This window comes from Ambystoma mexicanum, chromosome 2p, assembly GCF_040938575.1.
Source record: "Ambystoma mexicanum isolate Mex_15411 chromosome 2p, UKY_AmexF1_1, whole genome shotgun sequence".
In the NCBI taxonomy this organism is placed as follows: domain Eukaryota; kingdom Metazoa; phylum Chordata; class Amphibia; order Caudata; family Ambystomatidae; genus Ambystoma; species Ambystoma mexicanum.
Window position 1 is genome coordinate 486,947,299 of NC_090923.1, and position 20,217 is coordinate 486,967,515.

General features: G+C 41.9%; 1 protein-coding gene across 1 annotated transcript in view; it reads left to right on the forward strand.

The window, feature by feature from the left end:
* The window catches only part of IARS1 (isoleucyl-tRNA synthetase 1), a 2,025,584-nt gene that overhangs the window by 1,292,342 nt on the left and 713,025 nt on the right, over positions 1–20,217 (forward strand). The window contains exon 23 of the mRNA XM_069643896.1: positions 19,813–19,934. Within this exon, the coding sequence (XP_069499997.1) occupies positions 19,813–19,934 (122 nt within the window). The remainder of the gene's footprint in view (positions 1–19,812; positions 19,935–20,217) is intronic.

Genomic DNA, 20,217 nt, shown 5'->3' on the forward strand with positions numbered 1-20,217 from the left:
CCAGGTCTCCTCCCCTATGGACCCTGACAGTCAGCATTTGGTAGTGGGCTCTGAAGAACAACATTCACCAGAGCACAATCCACCTTCCTGGGGAGTCCAACCTGGAGGCGGACAGACTCAGCAGATTGGGTGCGGACAATTACGAATGACATTTGAATGACCAGGTCCTTCAGGGGAATCTTAAACAGATGGGACAGCCCCAGGTCTATTTTTTTGCACCTGCACAAGAAGTGGCCTCAGTTCGCATCCTGGCTAGGACAGGACCCCGCCTCGCTCTGCGATGCCTTAGTTATTTTGGAACAGCATGAACACACATGCATTTCCTCCCATTCCCCTGGTGCACAGTGTAATCTGCAAGATAAGGGAGTCCCGTCACCATCATTCTGATAGCTCCTTGGTGATCTGCGAGACCGTGGTTCTCCGAGATGCCCAGCTTCTCGGACCAGCCTCCGAATCACCTTCCACTGGACCCAGGTCATCTTCTATCACAACAGGGAGGCAGGGTCATTACCCTGCTCTGCAGAAATTAGCCCTTGCAGCGTGGTTCCTGAGCAGGTCACACTAAAGCATCTGGGGCAGTCACAGGCTAACCTAGACGACATACAGGGCGCTATGAGCGATGCTACTAGGAGCCAGTACAAGAGCAAATGGACTAGGTTTTGCCTCTGGGCGGAGTCAAAGGGAGTTGATACGCCTACTTGCATTTTGGACGATGTTCTATCCTTCTCTGTACACCTTGTACGCTCAGGTGGTGCAAATGGACACACGCCGTAGCTATCTGGCGGCCATTGGAGCCTACTGGAACTCGGAGGAAGACGTTTTCTCTTCTTCCAACTCTGTGGTTAAGACATCTGCCGGGTCTCACCAGGCTCTACCCGCCTATCAAGAAACCACACCCAGTGTGGGACCTCAATGTAGTGTTGGGCGCCCTGGCGCACACACCTTTTGAGCCAATGGCGTCCGCGGATATCAGACAAGTCACCATTAAGACAGCCCTCTTGGTGGGTCTTGCGTCTGCACGCAGATTTAGCAAAATCCAAGCACCAGTGGCTTTAGAACCTTACACTTCCTATCATAGAGACAAGGTGGTCCTGAGAACACATCTTGCGTTCTTACCTTAAGTAGTCTCTGCGTTCCACCTAAATGAGGAAATAGTGTTACCTACTTTCTTTGCGTACCCTAAGGACAATGCTCAGAGGGTCTTGCACCTACTAGATGTCAGGCGTGCTCTGAAATTCTATCTGGATAGGACCAAGAGTTTCTGCAAGTCAGAGGCTCTCTTTGTTTCCTTCGGGGTGGAGTCAAGGCCGGGATATCAGGCTTCTAAGGCCTCCATAGCAAAGTGCATGGTTTCGGCCACCAAAGAGGCCTATGAGGGACTGCACAAACCACTTCCTGCAAACATGCATGCCCGCGCTGTGTTAGGCTCACCTGGTATCCACGGGTTGCCACCCAGCCCTGGTTGGATGATTTGCACTCTCAAACCCTCTCCCAGTTCCTTGGGAGAGCTGGATGCAATACCAGATTGTCTTTGTTTTCCCACCTCCCTTGGCCTCAACCGCTTCCTCCACCTTGGGCCCTCTCCTCACCTTAATATTGTAAAAGGTGGATTCTCCGACCTGCTCCTCATGGCAGGGGCGCATAGATGTGGGGGGCAAGCAGCGACCAAGTTACTTCACTGGTGCAAGCCCCCCTGTGGGAATCCAGGCCTGCTGCGACTACGTAGGTTTGCTGCTTTACAGTCTTTATATGCAGTTCTTATGTTCCTCTTAGTTCGAATAATAATGTCTTACTTCTTTCCTTTTAGGTATGGCAAGGTATTTTGGTGTTGTCATGCAGTTTGAAGATGAGCATGGGCCGGTAGGCGAAAACGCGGTTTGTGCGATGCTGTCCGGTGAGTAATACGCGATGCGCTGCGCCGTTTCGCCTTTTATATTGCTAAGCTGTCTCTTCTCTCCTTGCAGGTTGCGATGTTCCCCGCCGAGCGCCGTAATGTTCCAGCAATGATACTGACCAGGAGATGACTACGCAGGTAAGAATTGTGTGGCTTTCTTCATTTGGGAGGAAACTTGAGTAAACGCTTACTAATGCTGTCTTTGTTTCTCTTCTTTCCAGGTTATGATATTCCAGGATGCATGCGGTGCCGGATGATGGAGTTCGTACCTTCAGGTGAGTGGAACTAAAGTCTGCGATGGATTGAAGACAGGATACTGTTCCAGGTAAGTTTCGTATTGTTCTTTCTCGCTCTGCAGGTCCTTGGTTTCAGGTAAGCTGGCATCAAAGAACTGGACACGGTGAGCGTTACGCTGCCCACAGCAGAATATAACGCAAAGCATGTTCTGCTGTTTGGGTGCGGTTTAAATAGTCTCAGGTAAAGTAGTCCAGGTAAAATAGTCCCAGGCCTGCCACACCCAAAATAGTCCAGGTAAAGTAGTCCCAGGCCTGCCACACCCAAAAGACTAGACCGCATAGCTCAGTTCCTTGTAACTGAGCTATGTGTGTGCCTCCATGTTGGCTGATGCCCCCCCGCCCCCCAAGTTAAATGATCCCAAGTAAATAGTCCCATTCTAATGTTGGTCTTCATGATGGTTATGAGCCTGGCGCCAAAGAGTCTTGGATGAGGTTTTAAGGCCTTTGACCTGGACCTAACTAAAAGGCTGACTTGCCAGTGAGGGCCAGGGGCAAGGGTCATGACACGCTGTCAGAGCCAAGGCCACGGCAGTCGTGTTCCAGAGGCATGTTCCATGGCAGGTCATCAGCAGGGCTGCCACGTGGGCCACTCCTTCAGCCTTTTGCAAGCACTACTGTTTGGATGCCAACTCTAGGTCAGATGCAGCTTTTGGAAAGGCAGTATTAAGGAACTTGTTTTCTTAAGGAGGGTCACCTCTCCACCCTGGGGTAACATTCAGTTGTAATCGCCCATGCAGTATGGAGGAAAGAGGACGGGACGTAGGAGTAAATATAAGTTACTCACCGTTGTGACTAACATAATCCTAGTCCATAGTCCACTTTCCTCCATACTTCCCACCATCCTGCCCCCCACACCCTCTTGATAAAACGGGTGTCATTAGTCAATGGTAATATTGTTGACGCGTCAATGGGGCTGAGTGGCGCTGGTGGGCCGACTCAGGGGAGCGCATGCTCTTAGGACTGCGCCCCTCTACATTTAAAGAGGAAGAAGATTTATTTTCTGGTGAAAAAGGTTCCGTCTCCCTTCTCTTGCGTGGGACGCCCCTTACAGTATGGAGGAAAGGGGACTATGGACTAGAAGTATGTTAGTCGCTACGGTGAGTAACTTATAATTTTCTGATGGTGACTCCTTTTGATCACATCCCCTTTGACTTCTGACTTGGAAGATGATTTATTTTGTTGGAATATCATCGCCAAAAAGGATGAGTGAGTTACATGGCCTACATGCATGTATCCATACATGGTCTTCTTGAGGTAAGTATACTCTTAGAGTGCGGTCTTCATTTCTCCCCAAAGTAGCTGTGGAATAATTTTTGTTGTGCGTTAGTTTTATTAAACTTTACACTTTGCTATAAGAAAAAAGAAAGTAGACCATATGAAATCTTTCAAAACATACAAAATTCACAATATTTCGAAATATACAGAAAAATATATGATCAATAAATGCTTACATTTGATTACAAAGTATCGTAAATCAATTAATGTAATCCTGTATAGAAACCTAATAATGGCTATTTTAAAGATGTTTCCCGCCTTCTAATAATAGTCTCCAAATGTTATTAGTATTAAGATAATCTTGGCTATAAACCATTCTTTTTTTTTAAAATGTCCATCTTCGTATTATATAGAAGTGGACATCGTACTATTAGATGATGTAAAGTTTTGCTAGCTGTAGAGTTATTAAAAAATCAGCAAGCAACTTCTTTCATTATTTCAATGTTACTTATATTCATTATTTCACCAGTCAATAATACATTTTGTCTGAATCTTAGAAATTCTGTTCTCTAGTAGGCACTGTAGTGGGGAATATCGACCAGCTTCTTCACGCCCATGTCAAAAGGATAACCTATTTTCTATTTTTGCATAATTTCTAATGTGCACAAGTCCAACTCGTAGAGCATCTTTTTTTTTTCTTTCTAAGTCCAACACATTTTTTTAAAGTTTATCTTAAGTGCGATATACAAGTTCAATAAAATCTCAGTTCTTATTAAATGTTGTGAGAACAATCTTCTTTTGTTCTTGAACTGAAATTCCACATTCATTAAATGAATTTTTAGCAGGATCAAGAAAATATCCCCATACAATTTCAGTAATTTCCATTGATGGCATCCTTTTGAGGACACGAGACCAAGCTTGTAGCTTATAATTGCAATTGGCACTCGGGCAGAGAAAGAATCTTCCAAATATGACCTTCGATTTTGTTCAAGTCAATCACCCCAACTTGGTGGGAGTTTCCAACCCATACATAATGGATGGCACACATTTAGCTTTATTGAACTGGATTAGGGGTACAGGAGAAATCTGCCATATTTCTGATTAATCCGCTTTGAGGCCTGAATTGATCAGCTTTATAATGATAAAATACTTGCTTGGTCTCGCTGATGAGAAGAATCCCTAGCATTTCAAGTAATGAACTCTTTCTAGTTTATTTTCTATTTTCCAGTAAACAACATATTTTTTACCAGTATTTGAAATCTTATTTTTGTTTTAGTGTTGATTAGTGCTCATTATCTATTGTATATTGTTGGAAGGTGTTTATCAGTTGTCGTAATCCCAGATCCGTTCTATCTAGAAGAATAACATCATTAGCAAAAGATAGCCGAAATTGTTTATGCCTATCAAGGCGAGAAAAACAAAGGCTACCTTCTCACAATATTCACCTATATCGGAGATATATAGTTTAAATAGGCAGAGTGCCCGCACGCAAGACATATGTGCTGATTTCCCTAGATCATTTCCAATGCAGATTTAATGTTGCTTGGAAAGTGGTTTCCATGTGAAGGTATATTAAAGTATGTACTATTCCTTCAGGGATCTTCCAGTTGTACAGCTTATGCCATAGTTGGGCTATATTAACTGTGTCAAATGCCACAAAATTGGGGCAATTGTCCTACCTTGAAGCTGTTGCTGGAGAGCATCCATGACTAACTGTTTAAAGTCGTTACTATCCCTTTTTTTTAATCTGTCTTGTATTTAGAAAGACTTTCTAGTTTGGTTGCCCAGGTTTCTAGTTCAAAATTGGTTTGAAGCAAAGATTTTACTTTGCATCTTAAAGTGTCATAGTAATTTGCAGAATCTCTCTTTCCACCCTTTTTACATATCGGTATAATGTTGGAGGTCTTCAGAGTTTCTGGTAGTTTCCACTGTAAAATATGATTGAACAGGATCCCTAAGATAGAAGCCCATAGAGGCTGACTCTTAAAGATGCTGTTGCATAATCTATTATGGTCAGAGGCTGCAGAGGTTAATGTGCTCCACTATATCCCCCAAACTATAGTTTATGTTCCATGTTGATACATTGTGCTGAACATTGTATCATTTAGTGGGGGATTTATACAGCCCTCATCATGGAATTTAATTTGGCTAAATAAAATCCAACTTCTGGTGTTCAACATCACCTTCAACCTTCTACAGAGGAGGAAAGGTTTGTCGGATTGTATCAAAAGAGCATTAACGTCCTATTTATCAAGGAATAGTGCTCCTATTGGAAGATCAACTTATTGTCAGCTACACTGGTGCTAGGAGGGGCAGTTGGGTGGCAAAACAGACAATTTCCACTTTGATGGTGCTTTGCATTTCTAAATGTTGTGGCAGTGAAGGAAGTTCCTGGGGACCTTTGGATGCTAATCGCGTTTGCTCTTCATGGAGGAGATGCAGTGCCCAGATCTGTCGGACTGTAACCTGTTATTGTATCCTTCCAAGTACTATTGCTTGTATTTTATGTCTGCTCAGGATTCCCAATTCAGCAGAACAGTGCTCCAAAATTTATTGATTTGATCTCTTCTTTGGTCTGGCGCTCCTCCCCTTTCGAAAACCATACTGATGTACGGGTGTGTCTAAGATCAGGAATCTGTAGGAGGACACCATCTATTAGAAGAACAAATCATTTATATTTGGTACTGTTCTTTCTGATGGTTGTTGCTCCCACAGATTTCTAATTGCCTTTCCAACCTACTTCTCTGATGGAGAGATCTTTCAGTTCGTTATTGATTAGCTAATGTGAGTGAGCATGGTAAGTGGAGGGGAGAAGGAAACTGAGGTCACTGGGCACAGTTTGAGCTGCATTTGGATGCCAAAGTCATGTGCAATGTGGAGGGTTGGCACGTTAAGTGATTACGACGCTGTCACATGGCACCCCCTACTTGTGAACAGGCTTTTATGATCCAGCTGAAGATGCAGAATGTATCTAAGATGAGAAAAATGCTTGAGGAACAACCTTCAGAAAGGTCCTTTCGGAGGGTAAGCAATTTGTTCTTTTTGTTTGAAATGCTAAATCTTGTAAAAATGTTTTGTTTAGGATGTGTGCCAGACTTGTATAAAACCTAATAAAGTAGTGTTATTGTACTTATTGGCTGTTGTATACTCTAGATGTGTGTCTTCACGTATGGGTGTGTGTAAGCATCTATTAGGTACATGAAGTTATGCGTGTATCTTTAAACATGTAAGTGTGTGTGTGTGTGTACTTATGCATGGAGCCTTCATAGATGTGTGTACCTATGCGTATATGTTTATGGTACATGTTCGGTTTTACGTATATGCTCTGTGGTGTGTGTCTTTAGTGTTGTTCTGTAGGTGGGTGAGATTTGTATTAATGTTAAATATTTGATAAGATGTATGTGCAATGGCAGTGCATGTTTCCTAAGTGGTGGTCTCTGTGCGTATGTGAGAGAGACATGCATTGTGTCTTGCATGTGGGGTACATTGATGTTAAATGTTTGTGTGGATGTATGTATGTGTTTGCTTGTAGGTGTAATCAGTAAGTGGATTTATGCTTGGATGTTAAATGTTTTTGAGATTACATATTATTTTTAGTTGGTATTCTGTGTGCGACATGTATTTTTTTGTTGTTCATAGTACATTAAAGGTATGTGCACCTGTGAAATATAGATAAATGTTATATCAATTTTCTCAGAAGTGGCAAAATGCATTTTCACTTTATTTCAGAGGACACTAAATTATGTTAATGTATATGTGTGCAAGAAATGTAAAATATTGATGTGAAAGGTTTAGAGTTATGTGGGTTAAAAACATGTTTTGTCCTGTTAAAACATGATAAAAAGAAGATTGAAATATGTTTAAAAACATATATGAAGCAGACTATGTAAACATCTGAAATGTTTTATGTACGGGCTGATGCTTCAAAAATGTACTGTGCCAAACTTGTGTAAATAAGTCAAAAGTTATAGTGAAGATATTTTCTGAAATACCATAAACTATTGGGCGAACCTTAACTATGAAATTCACACGCGCAATAGTATATATTAGACGTCCAGCTTTTTTTTTCAACATTCCTTCAAACTATCTCGTTCAAAAACTCATACCTTGGCCTTTTTCAATGATGCTCTTAAATCAATGTGACTTCATGTCATATATCTTGAGAAGTCTATCTTTATATGGACTAGTCCAAAGTACTTGTTTGGGTAAAATAATACTTTGTGTCTCACTTAGTACATATAATTTGCAAGATTGCTAAGAACAGTTGCATTTTCAAAATAAACGTGCAATACTCTCCTGTTTGTAATGCCAGTGGGTCTGTTAACATTTATAGCATGCAGAACCATTCATGTATTATTGAAACCATGATATTTAGCTTAATATTTTAAAAGCATAGCAATTTGTGATATAAAATATTCTTTATCAATCAGTCACAATGGCAACATCAATGTCACTTTAAGTGTCAATCACATTTGCTGGACAGTTAGTATGACGTACAAGGAGATCATTTGAAAAGGTCTTTGCACCATCTGCTCTTTTAGATCCAACATGTTTTACTAGTTTTAAAATTGGACAAGATGGAGTTCCTTCCCGCCAATTGATTTCTGGTCAGGATGCACACATCGAGCTGCACCTACTAGAGTCCTTTCTCCAGCCCCCATGAGCCCCTGTCATAATGGTGTGTGTGGCTCACTTGATCTCTTGAGTCATGCCATCAGTTATTGGCTCTTTTATAGCTTTTCTAAAGACTGATCTTGTCAGATGACAGAATGGCAAAGAGTGATCACTTTGCAATTCAAAACGTGCCAGAATTTCAACAAATGAACATTGTAAGCAAGAACATCAATTTTCTTGCTGGTGTTTGCACTAAATCAGAGATGTTGTTTATTTTTTTAAAAGTTGTCATGATTCCTGCCCCTCATGTCCCCAGCCCTCCAAGATGTCAGGCTGGAGCCAGGCCACGATCACCGACATTGGCCCTCAAGGGCCTCTCCATCCCTCCAAAGACCCACTTGGAGTCAGACTGGGCGCTTGTGGCACCAGACTCACTCACTCCCATAGGATAACATTGGGGATTGGACTTGTAGTGCATTGATGGGAACAAGATGGATGCCCCCACATATTTCGGTTCCCAGAACTGCATGTGAGGTCTAGTCTTTTGGGTGTGGTTCAGCCCAGAGACAACTGGGATACCCAGAGATTATTTAAGCCACGCCCAGGCTGAGAAACATGCTTTGCGTTTTCTGCACCTGCAGCGTGACACTCACCGTGTTCGGATCGGTCTCCAGTAGGCCTGCATCTTTCTTCTGCGCTCAGCTCCTGCAAGAACAAGAACACTGTTAGGAACAGCATTACCTTGCGGCGCTTCTGTCCATCATTCATCGCTCCTTCTGTTCTGCGGGCATCTTTGCGGTGTCATTCCCATCCCGGCACGCCACTTCTAAGGAAAAGGGAAAAGAACAGAAAAAAGGCATTAGTAAGCATTCTGCAAATCTTCGCTTATTTTTAAATACTGTTCAAGCTTCAAACACTTACCTGAATCCCAGCCGCTCTGGGGGAACTCTGTCTCCGGAACTTTTCATCCATCTGCAAGAGGGAAAAGACACTCCAGGTTAGCGTGGAAACATCCAGATGCGCTGCATACCGCGCTTACTCACCGCATTTGTTCTTCATAACCGGGAAACTAGTATGCTGTTGCTCCGAGAGATAGGGGTGTCTATTCAGAGTGATTGCTGCGAGTGTCTTGAATGTCGGGCTCTTACCCACTTGGCCCCTGCCTGATCTCCCCATCTTCCTCCACTTGTCCCTAATGGGGGTAAGTGTTTGAAGGAGACCCTCTGGCCAGTAATCATGACGGTGCCGGAGGTTCGCCAGCAGGCTTCCCAAGCTGGGGAGCCGGGGAGGGGGGGGGCGCATTCTCATTCCCCCTGGGACGGCCATCAGAAAAGTGTCATCCCAATTTCTTTTAAACTGTGACTTATATTGTCACAAAAGTATCTAAATAACAGAATAACAAGGGTCTACTCGCCCCCAAGCGCCTATTTCAAGAGTAAGCGAGTTGACCAGCAGAATCAATCCTCCACGAGACTCTAAAACACCCTAGACGTCCTGTGGACACACAAAAAATGACACTTGAACTATTTATCATCACCACTATTAGGTACTTCTACTACACTTAGCTATTCTAAAAGCAAAAATGTATCAAAATACACTTACAATCACTGTTGGTTTTTTGATTGAAAATCCGCACGCCTTCGAAACGATCCACAATTGTATTCCAATTAATGTGTCTGGTTGGTTCAACTATGAGTCCATCCACAGACCTAAACTAGGTCTGCACCACTCTAAAAATAGAGAAGACTGTCATCAATACCATCTAGGCATTTAATTGGATTAAATATGCCAGCCCTTAGGTATAACAAACACTATCCATCCTGATGGAAATATGGATGCCTGCGTACCATGTGATACATTCCCACCCGAATCTGTCATAAAACGTCCGGACCGACTATCAAGTGTACTCAAGTGGGATCATGTGGACTCTGCACCATTAATACACGCAAACTCACTTAAACCGTTCCTTCCAATGTAGAGGATGTAACTATGGAACAAGGAACAAATTATCTCTGCCGGCCAATCTAGCATCACCATCCGATGTAAACTATTTTCTGGCTAATCATTTCTTCGATCAGACACGCGTACTACGTCTCCCCACACACTCGGATGTCACTATCATGACCGTAAATTAGTTTGTCTTCGTTATGCCTCGAGCACTCACTATCCGCATTTGGGTGGAATAATTGCAAATCTACGGCATATGCGGGCAACAGCTCGTAACATTCAGAACACGTCCTACTAATGCCTCCGGCACTAGCTAACTGCATATGGATGAGGTCTAAACAACATAAATGCAAGGCTGCAGTATCTGCGGGCTTACCAGCAACGGCTCGTAACATTCACAACACAATCCGGCGGCACGTCTCTCCCTTGTGGATACCAAACATGGAGAGCGGACACCCTCTCGTAATAAACAAATGAACGTCACTGCGTGGGTTTGGAACACAAAAAAGGGACCAAAATGGTTCTCAAGATGGCCGCGATACAAAACGTCTCGCCTTAGGTCCAGGACACAAACAAAGGTCTCCAGTGGATGTCAGGCGAGCAACCATGCTGTCGGATGTCAATTAAAAAATGTTGTCAAACAAAATATGGTGCTCTGGACAGCAAACAATGCACATTCATATGGCACCTGACTAAAATGAAAAGATATACAATTAAATTAATAAATAAACCTCTCCATGATTGAAGGGGAACAAGGACCCCCTGATAGTCTGAACAGGGTCATCAGTATATGCACATAATTGCTAGTGTATATTATTATGGTCTTCCTGTTCCAACCCTTCATGTTCAAGTCGGGATATGGCAGAACCACCATTAATAGGCTTTAAGTCATAACCCAGTGACCAATGTTTTAGCAAGGATAGGGTGTTTCAACATACATATTACATACTTGTTTTTTGTCTTCTTTGTTACATTTGTATTGTATATTAACGTGGCTGAACGGAGCACCAAACAATTACATACATGAAATAGATAGGGCACAGTTCTATTCTCTGATATCCCTCTCATTCATTCACAACCAGCTTATTCCATTCTACTGAAACATTAAGTCTATTCCGGACTGTGTCCAAAGTATATATCCATTTCTGTTCGATGCAATGTAATGTTACCCCCATATCACCACCCCTCATGTTATTCTTAAGGTGTTGGAGTACAAACCAGCGCAAATCAGTATCTTTATGCTGGAATTGATCAAAATGCTCTACTAGGGTTTTGTCAACCACTTTATTCCTTAAGCAACTTCGATGTTCTGAGATACGTTGTCTGACTTCCCGTGTCGTTTTCCCAACATACAGCAATTGGCACGGGCACTTGATGACACAGATAACATTTTTAGTCAGGCAGTTGGTATGACAGTTCATTTTCCAAACGTTCTCCCCATACTTGAACTCACGTGTAGTTTCAGTAATTGGACAGACCACACATTTCACATCTGTAATGACCAAGAATCGGTGGCAATCCCCATTGACTATTGATAGTTTGGTCTTTTTTGGGTTCCCTATAAGTGTACCAATCTCTAAGATTTTGGTTACACTTAAAGGCGAACATAGGTTCTTGTATAAGTGACCCTGGCTGTTTTATCAGGTTCCAATGTCTGTTTATAATCTTTTGTATATCGCCACTTACAGGGTTAAATACAAGACATTCCCTCTTTTTCTTTTCTCAAGTGGTAAGACATATATCTCGATTGGTGTGTTTGGCTCTTTTCATTTGTTTAATCAATTTCCTCGGGTACCCTCTGTTTAATAGTCTCTTTTAGATGTTCTGCGTGTACCTTAAACTTGTCTTTTTCCGCACGGTTCCTTCTAATATGCAAGGGTAGTAATACGTTGATTCCCAGACTTCTTAATTACTAAATCCAAAAAACTGACTTGGCGATGACTATATTCCATGGTAAATTTGATGTTTATATCGCATTGGTTTACCCAAACCTGGAATTCCATCAGTGACTCCACAGAATCCCTCCAAATTAAAGACATCAATGTATCGTCTCCAAAGTCTTAAGTGGGATTGTAACATGGGGTGGGCACTCAAAGCATTATTTGGACCCAGAATTAACTGATCTTCATGATCGGCCATATATAGGTTGGCGACATCAGGAGCAAATGTCGCCCCCATACTGACCCCCTTCTCTTGCTTTTAAAGATGTTTTTTGAAAAGGAAGAAGTTTTCTGTCATTGATAGTCTTATGCATTCCTGGATGAACTCTGTAGGGGGTTTGTGCGGTCTTATTCTCCTATTCAGATATTTCCCCAGAACTAGAAGACATTCTTGCTGAGGGATTGCAGTATATAGGGACTCAACATCCATCGTGACTAGGATGTCCGCCTCTTCCACTGGGATGTCACTAATAATCTTAATCATGTGTGTTGAGTCCCTGACATATGACTGCATCTCTAAGACAAAAGGCTTGAGAAAATACTCAGAGTAGACAGATAAAGGTTCTATCAAGGAATCGATGGCAGACACAATAGGTCTACCTGGAGGATTTGTCTGATTTTTGTGGATTTTCAGGAGTATATAAAACGCCGCTTTTTTAGATCCAATTTTATTCAAGAAGCGGCCTCCATCAGAGCTAATCCACTCTTTCACTACTGCATGATTCGTCAGGCTCTTTATTTCGTCTTGCAACCTTTGAGTGGGGTCAACCGCCAGTTTCTTATGACCTCCTGTCGTCCAGAAGTCGCATAAATTCTGTTTCGTACATAGCTGTGTCTAGCACAACTATGCCACCCCACTTATCTGCAGGTTTGATGGTAATACATTCTTCCTCACATAGTTTCATGAGACATTTTCTCTCTTCTCCTGTTAGATTATCTGGCTTGTGATTCTTTTTCTTAATGACTTCAAGTACTTTTCGGGTTACAATATTCTCAAAGGCCAGGATTTCTGGTGTACATGTATGGGACTCAACATGATTAAGATTATTAGTGACATCCCAGTGGAAGAGGCGGACATCCTAGTCACGATGGATGTTGAGTCCCTATATACGGCAATCCCTCAGCAAGAATGTCTTCTAGTTCTGGGGAAATATCTGAATAGGAGAATAAGACCGCACAAACCCCCTACAGCGTTCATCCAGGAATGCATAAGACTAGCAATGACGGAAAACCTCTTCCTTTTCAAAAAACAACTTTACAAGCAAGAGAAGGGGGGTCAGTATGGGGGCGACATTTGCTCATGATGTTGCCAACCTATATATGGCCGATCATGAAGCGGAGTTCATTCTGGGTCCAAATAATGCTTTGAGTGCGCTTCCCATGTTACAATCCCACTTAAGACTTTGGAGACGATACATTCATGATGTCTTTAATTTGGAGGGATTCTGTGGAGTCACTGATGGAATTCCAGGTTTGGGTAAACCAATGCGATATAAACATCAAATTTACCATGGAATATAGTCATCGCCAAGTCAGTTTTTTGGATTTAGTAATTAAAAAGTCTGGGAATCAACATATTACTACCCTTGCATATTAGAAGGAACTGTGCGGAAAAAGACAAGTTTAAGGTACACGCAGAACATCTAAAAGAGAGACTATTACAGAGAGGGTACCCGAGGAAATTGATTAAACAAATGAAAAGAGCCGAACACACCAATCGAGATATATGTCTTACCACTCGAGAAAAGAAAAAGAGGGAACGTCTTGTATGCGTGACTACATTTAACCCTGTAAGTGGCGATATAAAAAAGATTATAAACAGACATTGGAACCTGATAAAACAGCCAGGGTCACTTATACAAGAACCTATGTTCGCCTTTAAGCGTAACCAAAATCTTAGAGATTGATACACTTATAGGGAACCCAAAAAAGACCAAACTATCAATAGTCAATGGGGATTGCCACCGATTCTTGGTCATTACAGATGTGAAATGTGTGGCCTGTCCAATTACTGAAACTACACGTGAGTTCAAGTATGGGGAGAACGTTTGGAAAATGAACTGTCATACCAACTGCCTGACTAAAAATGTTATCTGTGTCATCAAGTGCCCGTGCCAATTGCTGTATGTTGGGAAAACGACACGGGAAGTCAGACAACCTATCTCAGAACATCGAAGTTGCTTAAGGAATAAAGTGGTTGACAAAACCCTAGTAGAGCATTTTGATCAATTCCAGCATAAAGATACTGATTTGCGCTGGTTTGTACTCCAACACCTTAAGAATAACATGAGGGGTGGTGATATGGGGGTAACATTACATTGCATCGAACAGAAATGGATATATACTTTGGACACAGTCCGGAATAGACTTAATGTTTCAGTAGAATGGAATAAGCTGGTTGTGAATGAATGAGAGGGATATCAGAGAATAGAACTGTGCCCTATCTATTTCATGTATGTAATTGTTTGGTGCTTCGTTCAGCCACGTTAATATACAATACAACTGTAACAAAGAAGACAAAAAACAAGTATGTAATATGTATGTTGAAACACCCTATCCTTGCTAAAACATTGGTCACTGGGTTATGACTTAAAGCCTATTAATGGAGGGTCTGGCATATCCCGACTTGAACATGAAGGGTTGGAACAGGAAGACCATAATAATATACACTAGCAATTATGTGCATATACTGATGACCCTGTTCAGACTATCAGGGGGTCCTTGTTCCCCTTCAATCATGGAGAGGTTTATTTATTAATTTAATTGTATATCTTTTCATTTTAGTCAGGTGCCATATGAATGTGCATTGTTTGCTGTCCAGAGCACCATATTTTTTTTGACAACATTTTTTAATTGACATCCGACAGCATGGTTGCTCGCCTGACATCCACTGGAGTCCTTTGTTTGTGTCCTGGACCTAAGGCGAGACGTTTTGTATCGCGGCCATCTTGAGAACCATTTTGGTCCCTTTTTTGTGTTCCAAACCCACGCAGTGACGTTAATTTGTTTATTAGAGGGTGTCCGCTCTCCATGTTTGGTATCCTCAAGGGAGAGACGTGCCGCCGGATTGTGTTGTGAATGTTAAGAGCCGTTGCCGGTAAGCCCGCAGATACTGCAGCCTTGCATTTATGTTGTTTAGACCTCATCCATATGCAGTTAGCTAGTGCCGGAGGCATTAGTAGGACGTGTTCTGAATGTTACGAGCTGTTGCCCACATATGCCGTAGATTTGCAATTATTCCACCCAAATGCGGATAGTGAGTGCTCGAGGCATGACGAAGACAAACTAATTTACGGTCATGATAGTGACATCTGAGTGTGTGGGGAGACGAAGTACGCGTGTCTGATCGAAGAAATGATTAGCCAGAATATAGTTTACATCGGATGGTGATGCTAGATTGGCCGGCACAGATAATTTGTTCCTTGTTCCATAGTTACATCCTCTACATTGGAAGGAACGGTTTAAGTGAGTTTGCGTGTATTAACGGTGCAGAGTCCACATGATCCCACTTGAGTACATTTGATAGTCGGTCCGGACCTTTTATGACAGATTCGGGTGGGAATGTATCACATTGTACGCAGGCATCCATATTTCCATCAGGATGGATAGTGTTTGTTATACCTAAGGGCTGGCATATTTAATCCAATTAAATGCCTAGATGGTATTGATGACTGTCTTCTCTATTTTTAGAGTGGTGCAGACCTAGTTTAGGTCTGTGGATGGACTCATAGTTGAACCAACCAGACACATTAATTGGAATACAATTGTGGATCGTTTCGAAGGCGTGCAGATTTTCAATCAAAAAACCAACAGTGATTGTAAGTGTATTTTGATACATTTTTGCTTTTAGAATAGCTAAGTGTAGTAGAAGCACCTAATAGAGGTGATAAATAGTTCAAGTGGCATTTTTTGTGTGTCCACAGCACGTCTAGAGTGTTTTAGAGTCTCGTGGAGGATTGATTCTGCTGGTCAACTCGCTTACCCTTGAAATAGGCGCTTGGGGGCGAGTAGACCCTTGTAATTCTATTATATAGATACTTTTGTGACAATATAAGTCACCGTTTAAAAGAAATTGGGATGACACTTTTCTGATGACTGTATATGTATGTTTTATAGAATGAACATTGGCCTATATGCTTCCAAGAAGGGCAGAGGTTTTTCCTGGTGCCCTATGTCCTGAAGAAGGTCTTTGTGACCGAAACACGTGTCGACGATTTACAGTGTGTATCTGGACTAAAAAAACACCAGATTTTTGACACCTGATACTATGGATCGGGTTATAAATATATGCAAAAACTAAGGAAGACTGTATTATTAGCAGTAGTGTATACTGCCCTGACATGCCAAATTGGTTTTATTGTTGAGGGTTTGAATGTGAAAGTATGGGGTTGAGAATGATTGTTTGAGATACGAATGTATAATCGAGGAAATTAATTATTTGGTTTTATGATTTTATATCATATACGTATTAATGATGTGAAATTTGTATTGATTGACTATTAAAATTTGAATTTATATTTGAAAAATGTATGTGTCATCCCATTCCACTGGTCCACCTTGCCTTTATATAATGTACTTTACCTGAAGGACCAGGGATTATATTTGCAGGTCTACCCCTTTCTTATTACATATATGGGCAAGGTACAAGCAATACTTGATGGACAAGGCTGAATGCGAAAACCCAGACTCAGAAGAAAACTGATGGTGTATAATGTAATGAAGCAATGCGGAATATATATATGCATGTACATTACCTGTGTGCAATGATAAATATTTTTTTTTTTTTTGCCACGGACATGTATAGCATAGTACAACTACAAAAAGATGTCCATGTCATTGTGACTTGTTAATCATGACTTTGTCATTTAACACATTTTACCCACTGGCTGGATTTATGCCTATTAGTCATTGGCTTTCCGTCAATGCTTTGACATAGCTTGGCAGCACATTTAAAAAATGTCATTGAGTTTATTTCTTAATCGAAACAGTGCAATTAACATAGCTGCCTTTCCACATTAAGGATTTCTCATTTACGTTTCACAGGGCCCATGTCTCATAAAGTGAGCCATGTGAAGCATTACCAACATGTGATTATTTCAGTTATATATTTATTTAAATGCACTTTTAATAGTTATTGATTTCCATAGAGTTAAAGGGTACTTGTTTTACTATTTATTGAATCCCAAAACGTAGTGCCAATATTAATGGTATGATCTGTTGCTAAGCACAGAGTTTATTAAAAAATGCACGTCAAGATCAGAGTTTTTGTTGTTGGCGAGAATTCTCTGTTGAGGCTTATTTCCCAAACCTAGTGAGTCCCCCAGCAGCTTTGCTGGATTTTTGGGGTTCAATTTTTTCTCCTGCTAAGAGTGAAACTCTTTTTTTCTCCCACTCTTAGACATGATTTGGGATATCCTTTGACTTTGTAATGTGTTTTATGGGCTATGGGGTCTTTTACTCCATAGGCCTTCATGTGTTTTTGGTATGTGTGTTACACAGCACCCTCCGTGCCGTAACACAGGGGTGTCATAGTGACCCCCAAACATAGACTCCGTACCCTGGGACTGACTACTGTCTCCCAGGGCATGCAAAGTCACCATTGGCTTTACTAGTCCTAAATTGTGAACAGAACCAGTACAAACCATCATATTGTGGGCGTACTGGTAGGGGCAATTCGAGCGAGTTTTGGCTGGTGGCAGTGGATACTACTTTTTATATTCAACCGCGAATGTATTCCTATGGGATTTTCCCATTGTTCGAGGCTAATACTTTTTAACATTGCCTCAAACATACCGCTGGTTTATTTATTTAATATTAATTCACCGGTTGGTATTTTTTTGCCAGAACTCTGTTCCAAAATGGCGTTTGTGTTTGCTTCTGTGACTCCAACCCAAGTCGAGCCCTTTGTTCCACTTTTTGGTGGGCTTTTCCACAGAAGCCTCCAAAAGTGGTGCCACCCTGTCTGGGTACCACAGGGGCTTTGGGAGGGGGTGTAGGCATCCTGGACTGAGTTGCCTCGGCAACTCAAGACGCACTCTTGTGTGATTGGCCCAGTGGTGAACCACCCGGCTCACCACTTTGCATGTTTGAGTGACAGCTAGGACTGATGAATGGGGGTTTTCTGCATAAAAGCAGGGCTTTGAGAACTGGGACTTCAGACGTCGCCACAGGACCAAAGAATCCGAAGAGGGAGAAGCTGAGCCGACCTGCAATGACGACACCACCGGTGGAGCCCTGCTGAACCGACTCTCCACTTCTTCCAACGACAGAGGAGATCTTCATCCCGAAGAGTCCTCCTTCCTTTGACTAGTGGGGATTACCAGTTTACTCGCCTTTTTTGCCTTCCCGGATCATCTCGTGGCCGCCTTGCCTGTGCCAAGCACCCCGGCAACCGGGATACCATGTTTTTCCACTACCGCGAATAAAAGGGTAGTACCTCTTTTACCGGAGGACTCCGCGGCTGGTTTCTTCCCTGGCAGTGCAAAGACCTTCAGCTTTCCTCCACGTTGTGACCATCTCTTCCTCTGGACGACACGCGACTTGTACCCGCTGCCAAGAACAACTGCCCCCGCTGGAGGATTCTCTCCACTTTCAAGGTACTGTGTCCGCCTAGCCTCCCTCGCAACGGTCTGTGTGGGGTGTCTCGTAAATCCTCAATTTACCACTTGGGTTGGCCCTAGGCTGGCTAACTGAACTTTTCTGAGCTGAACTGATTCCTTTTTAAACTCTCTGCAAGACTTTCCAAGCCTTTTAAACTGTGTGATCTTGGGCGCATTGGTGTTCTACTCTCTCCAAGAGGGAGCCTGGCCTCTGAACTTTTTGCTCACAAGTAGACTTTGACTTTCCTGCCTTGCTGAGTGCTTCTAAAGTATTATGTTGTGTGCTGTTTCTAATTTCTGCCTTTTTTCCCCCTCCCTTTTTCTTAACTTATTGGAGTGCCATCTTTAGTTAAGCGCTCACCTCTGTTTGGAAATAAGTGGTGTTAACTAAGACTTGTCTAATAAGGAATAAGGGATGTTTATATATTAATAGTGACTGTGTTTTTGAATTTGCTTACAATAATAGTGCTAGAGTGTTTCTAAGTGTGTCTTTAAATAATTAATTATATACTTGATACCAAAAGCTCTGGTCAGTGTTTGCTTGTGCTACTGTATTTTGGTACCTATCTTGTATACTCTATATACTGTCTAACTCTTCTTGAGAGAAGTCTGGCTGCTCAGCCAGAGCTACCAGGTAAATCTGGGTGGTACAGACTGCTACCAATTGGGTTTACTGCCAACATCTGTAGTCTTAAGCTTTTTGCAGTGGACCCTAAGGGAACTGCACAGGTTTCTGCCTAACACTCGTACAGACAGGACCTCTTCAAGTGCATTCTTTTAAGCATTACTGTATGAAAGGCATTTAATTTGAAATTCTACGCACACCTTTTTTGCTTTTTGCTTACTGTTGGTCTTTGCTATATCAAACACTAATTCTACCACCACACATAATATGTGAAATTGAGAATCAAATGTTACTTTGATGGTGAAGTGGGGTGCAATTGTCACCTTAAAGTAGCTGCCTTTCTCTCAATATACTGACTACTAAACATTTTCAATGGCTTCTTTCATCATCCAATCACTTCAGGACCTTTTCTATAATTCACAACCTATATTTTTGTAACTGAGTGTTTATTGCTCAAAGGCCCTTTTGAGGCTTGTGTAAGGTTCTTCTTAGTGAGTACATTTGCATGCATTTGCAGGAGTTGTTACAAACGACTGCAATGTAGGTGCCCCTGACTCAAGATGTACCAAAATTACTGCAGTGAGTAATATTTCCTACTTAAATTATAACTTTTATTGATGATTTGTATACAGATTCTGAGAGAGCCACACCTAAACAAAATGTGTATTTACTTATAACACAGGCCCCTTTCACGCCTTTTATCACTGAAATGATGTACCAGAACCTGAGGAATCTCATTGACCCATCCTCTGTCCAGGAGAAGGACTCGCTGAGCATTCATTATCTCATGCTTCCTTCTGTCAGGTAACAATCATTTTGTTATTATCATTGGGAGGTGTCAAAAATCTGGTTTTGTTGTTTTTAATTAGCAAGATTTTTTTTTCTCCAAATGATTGACATTTTGGTCGGCAGTAAAACATGTATTGAGAACTGTTGCTATATCTTGATTTTGGAGGCTTGTGATGTCCGGCCAACCTGCAATGGGTAGACATGGTTTGGTGTAGGATAGGTTGTACAGCCCCTGTGCTGTTTAAAAAAAAAAAAAAAGCCCATGTTAAAATGGAGCATTGACCTTGAGGAATAGCTA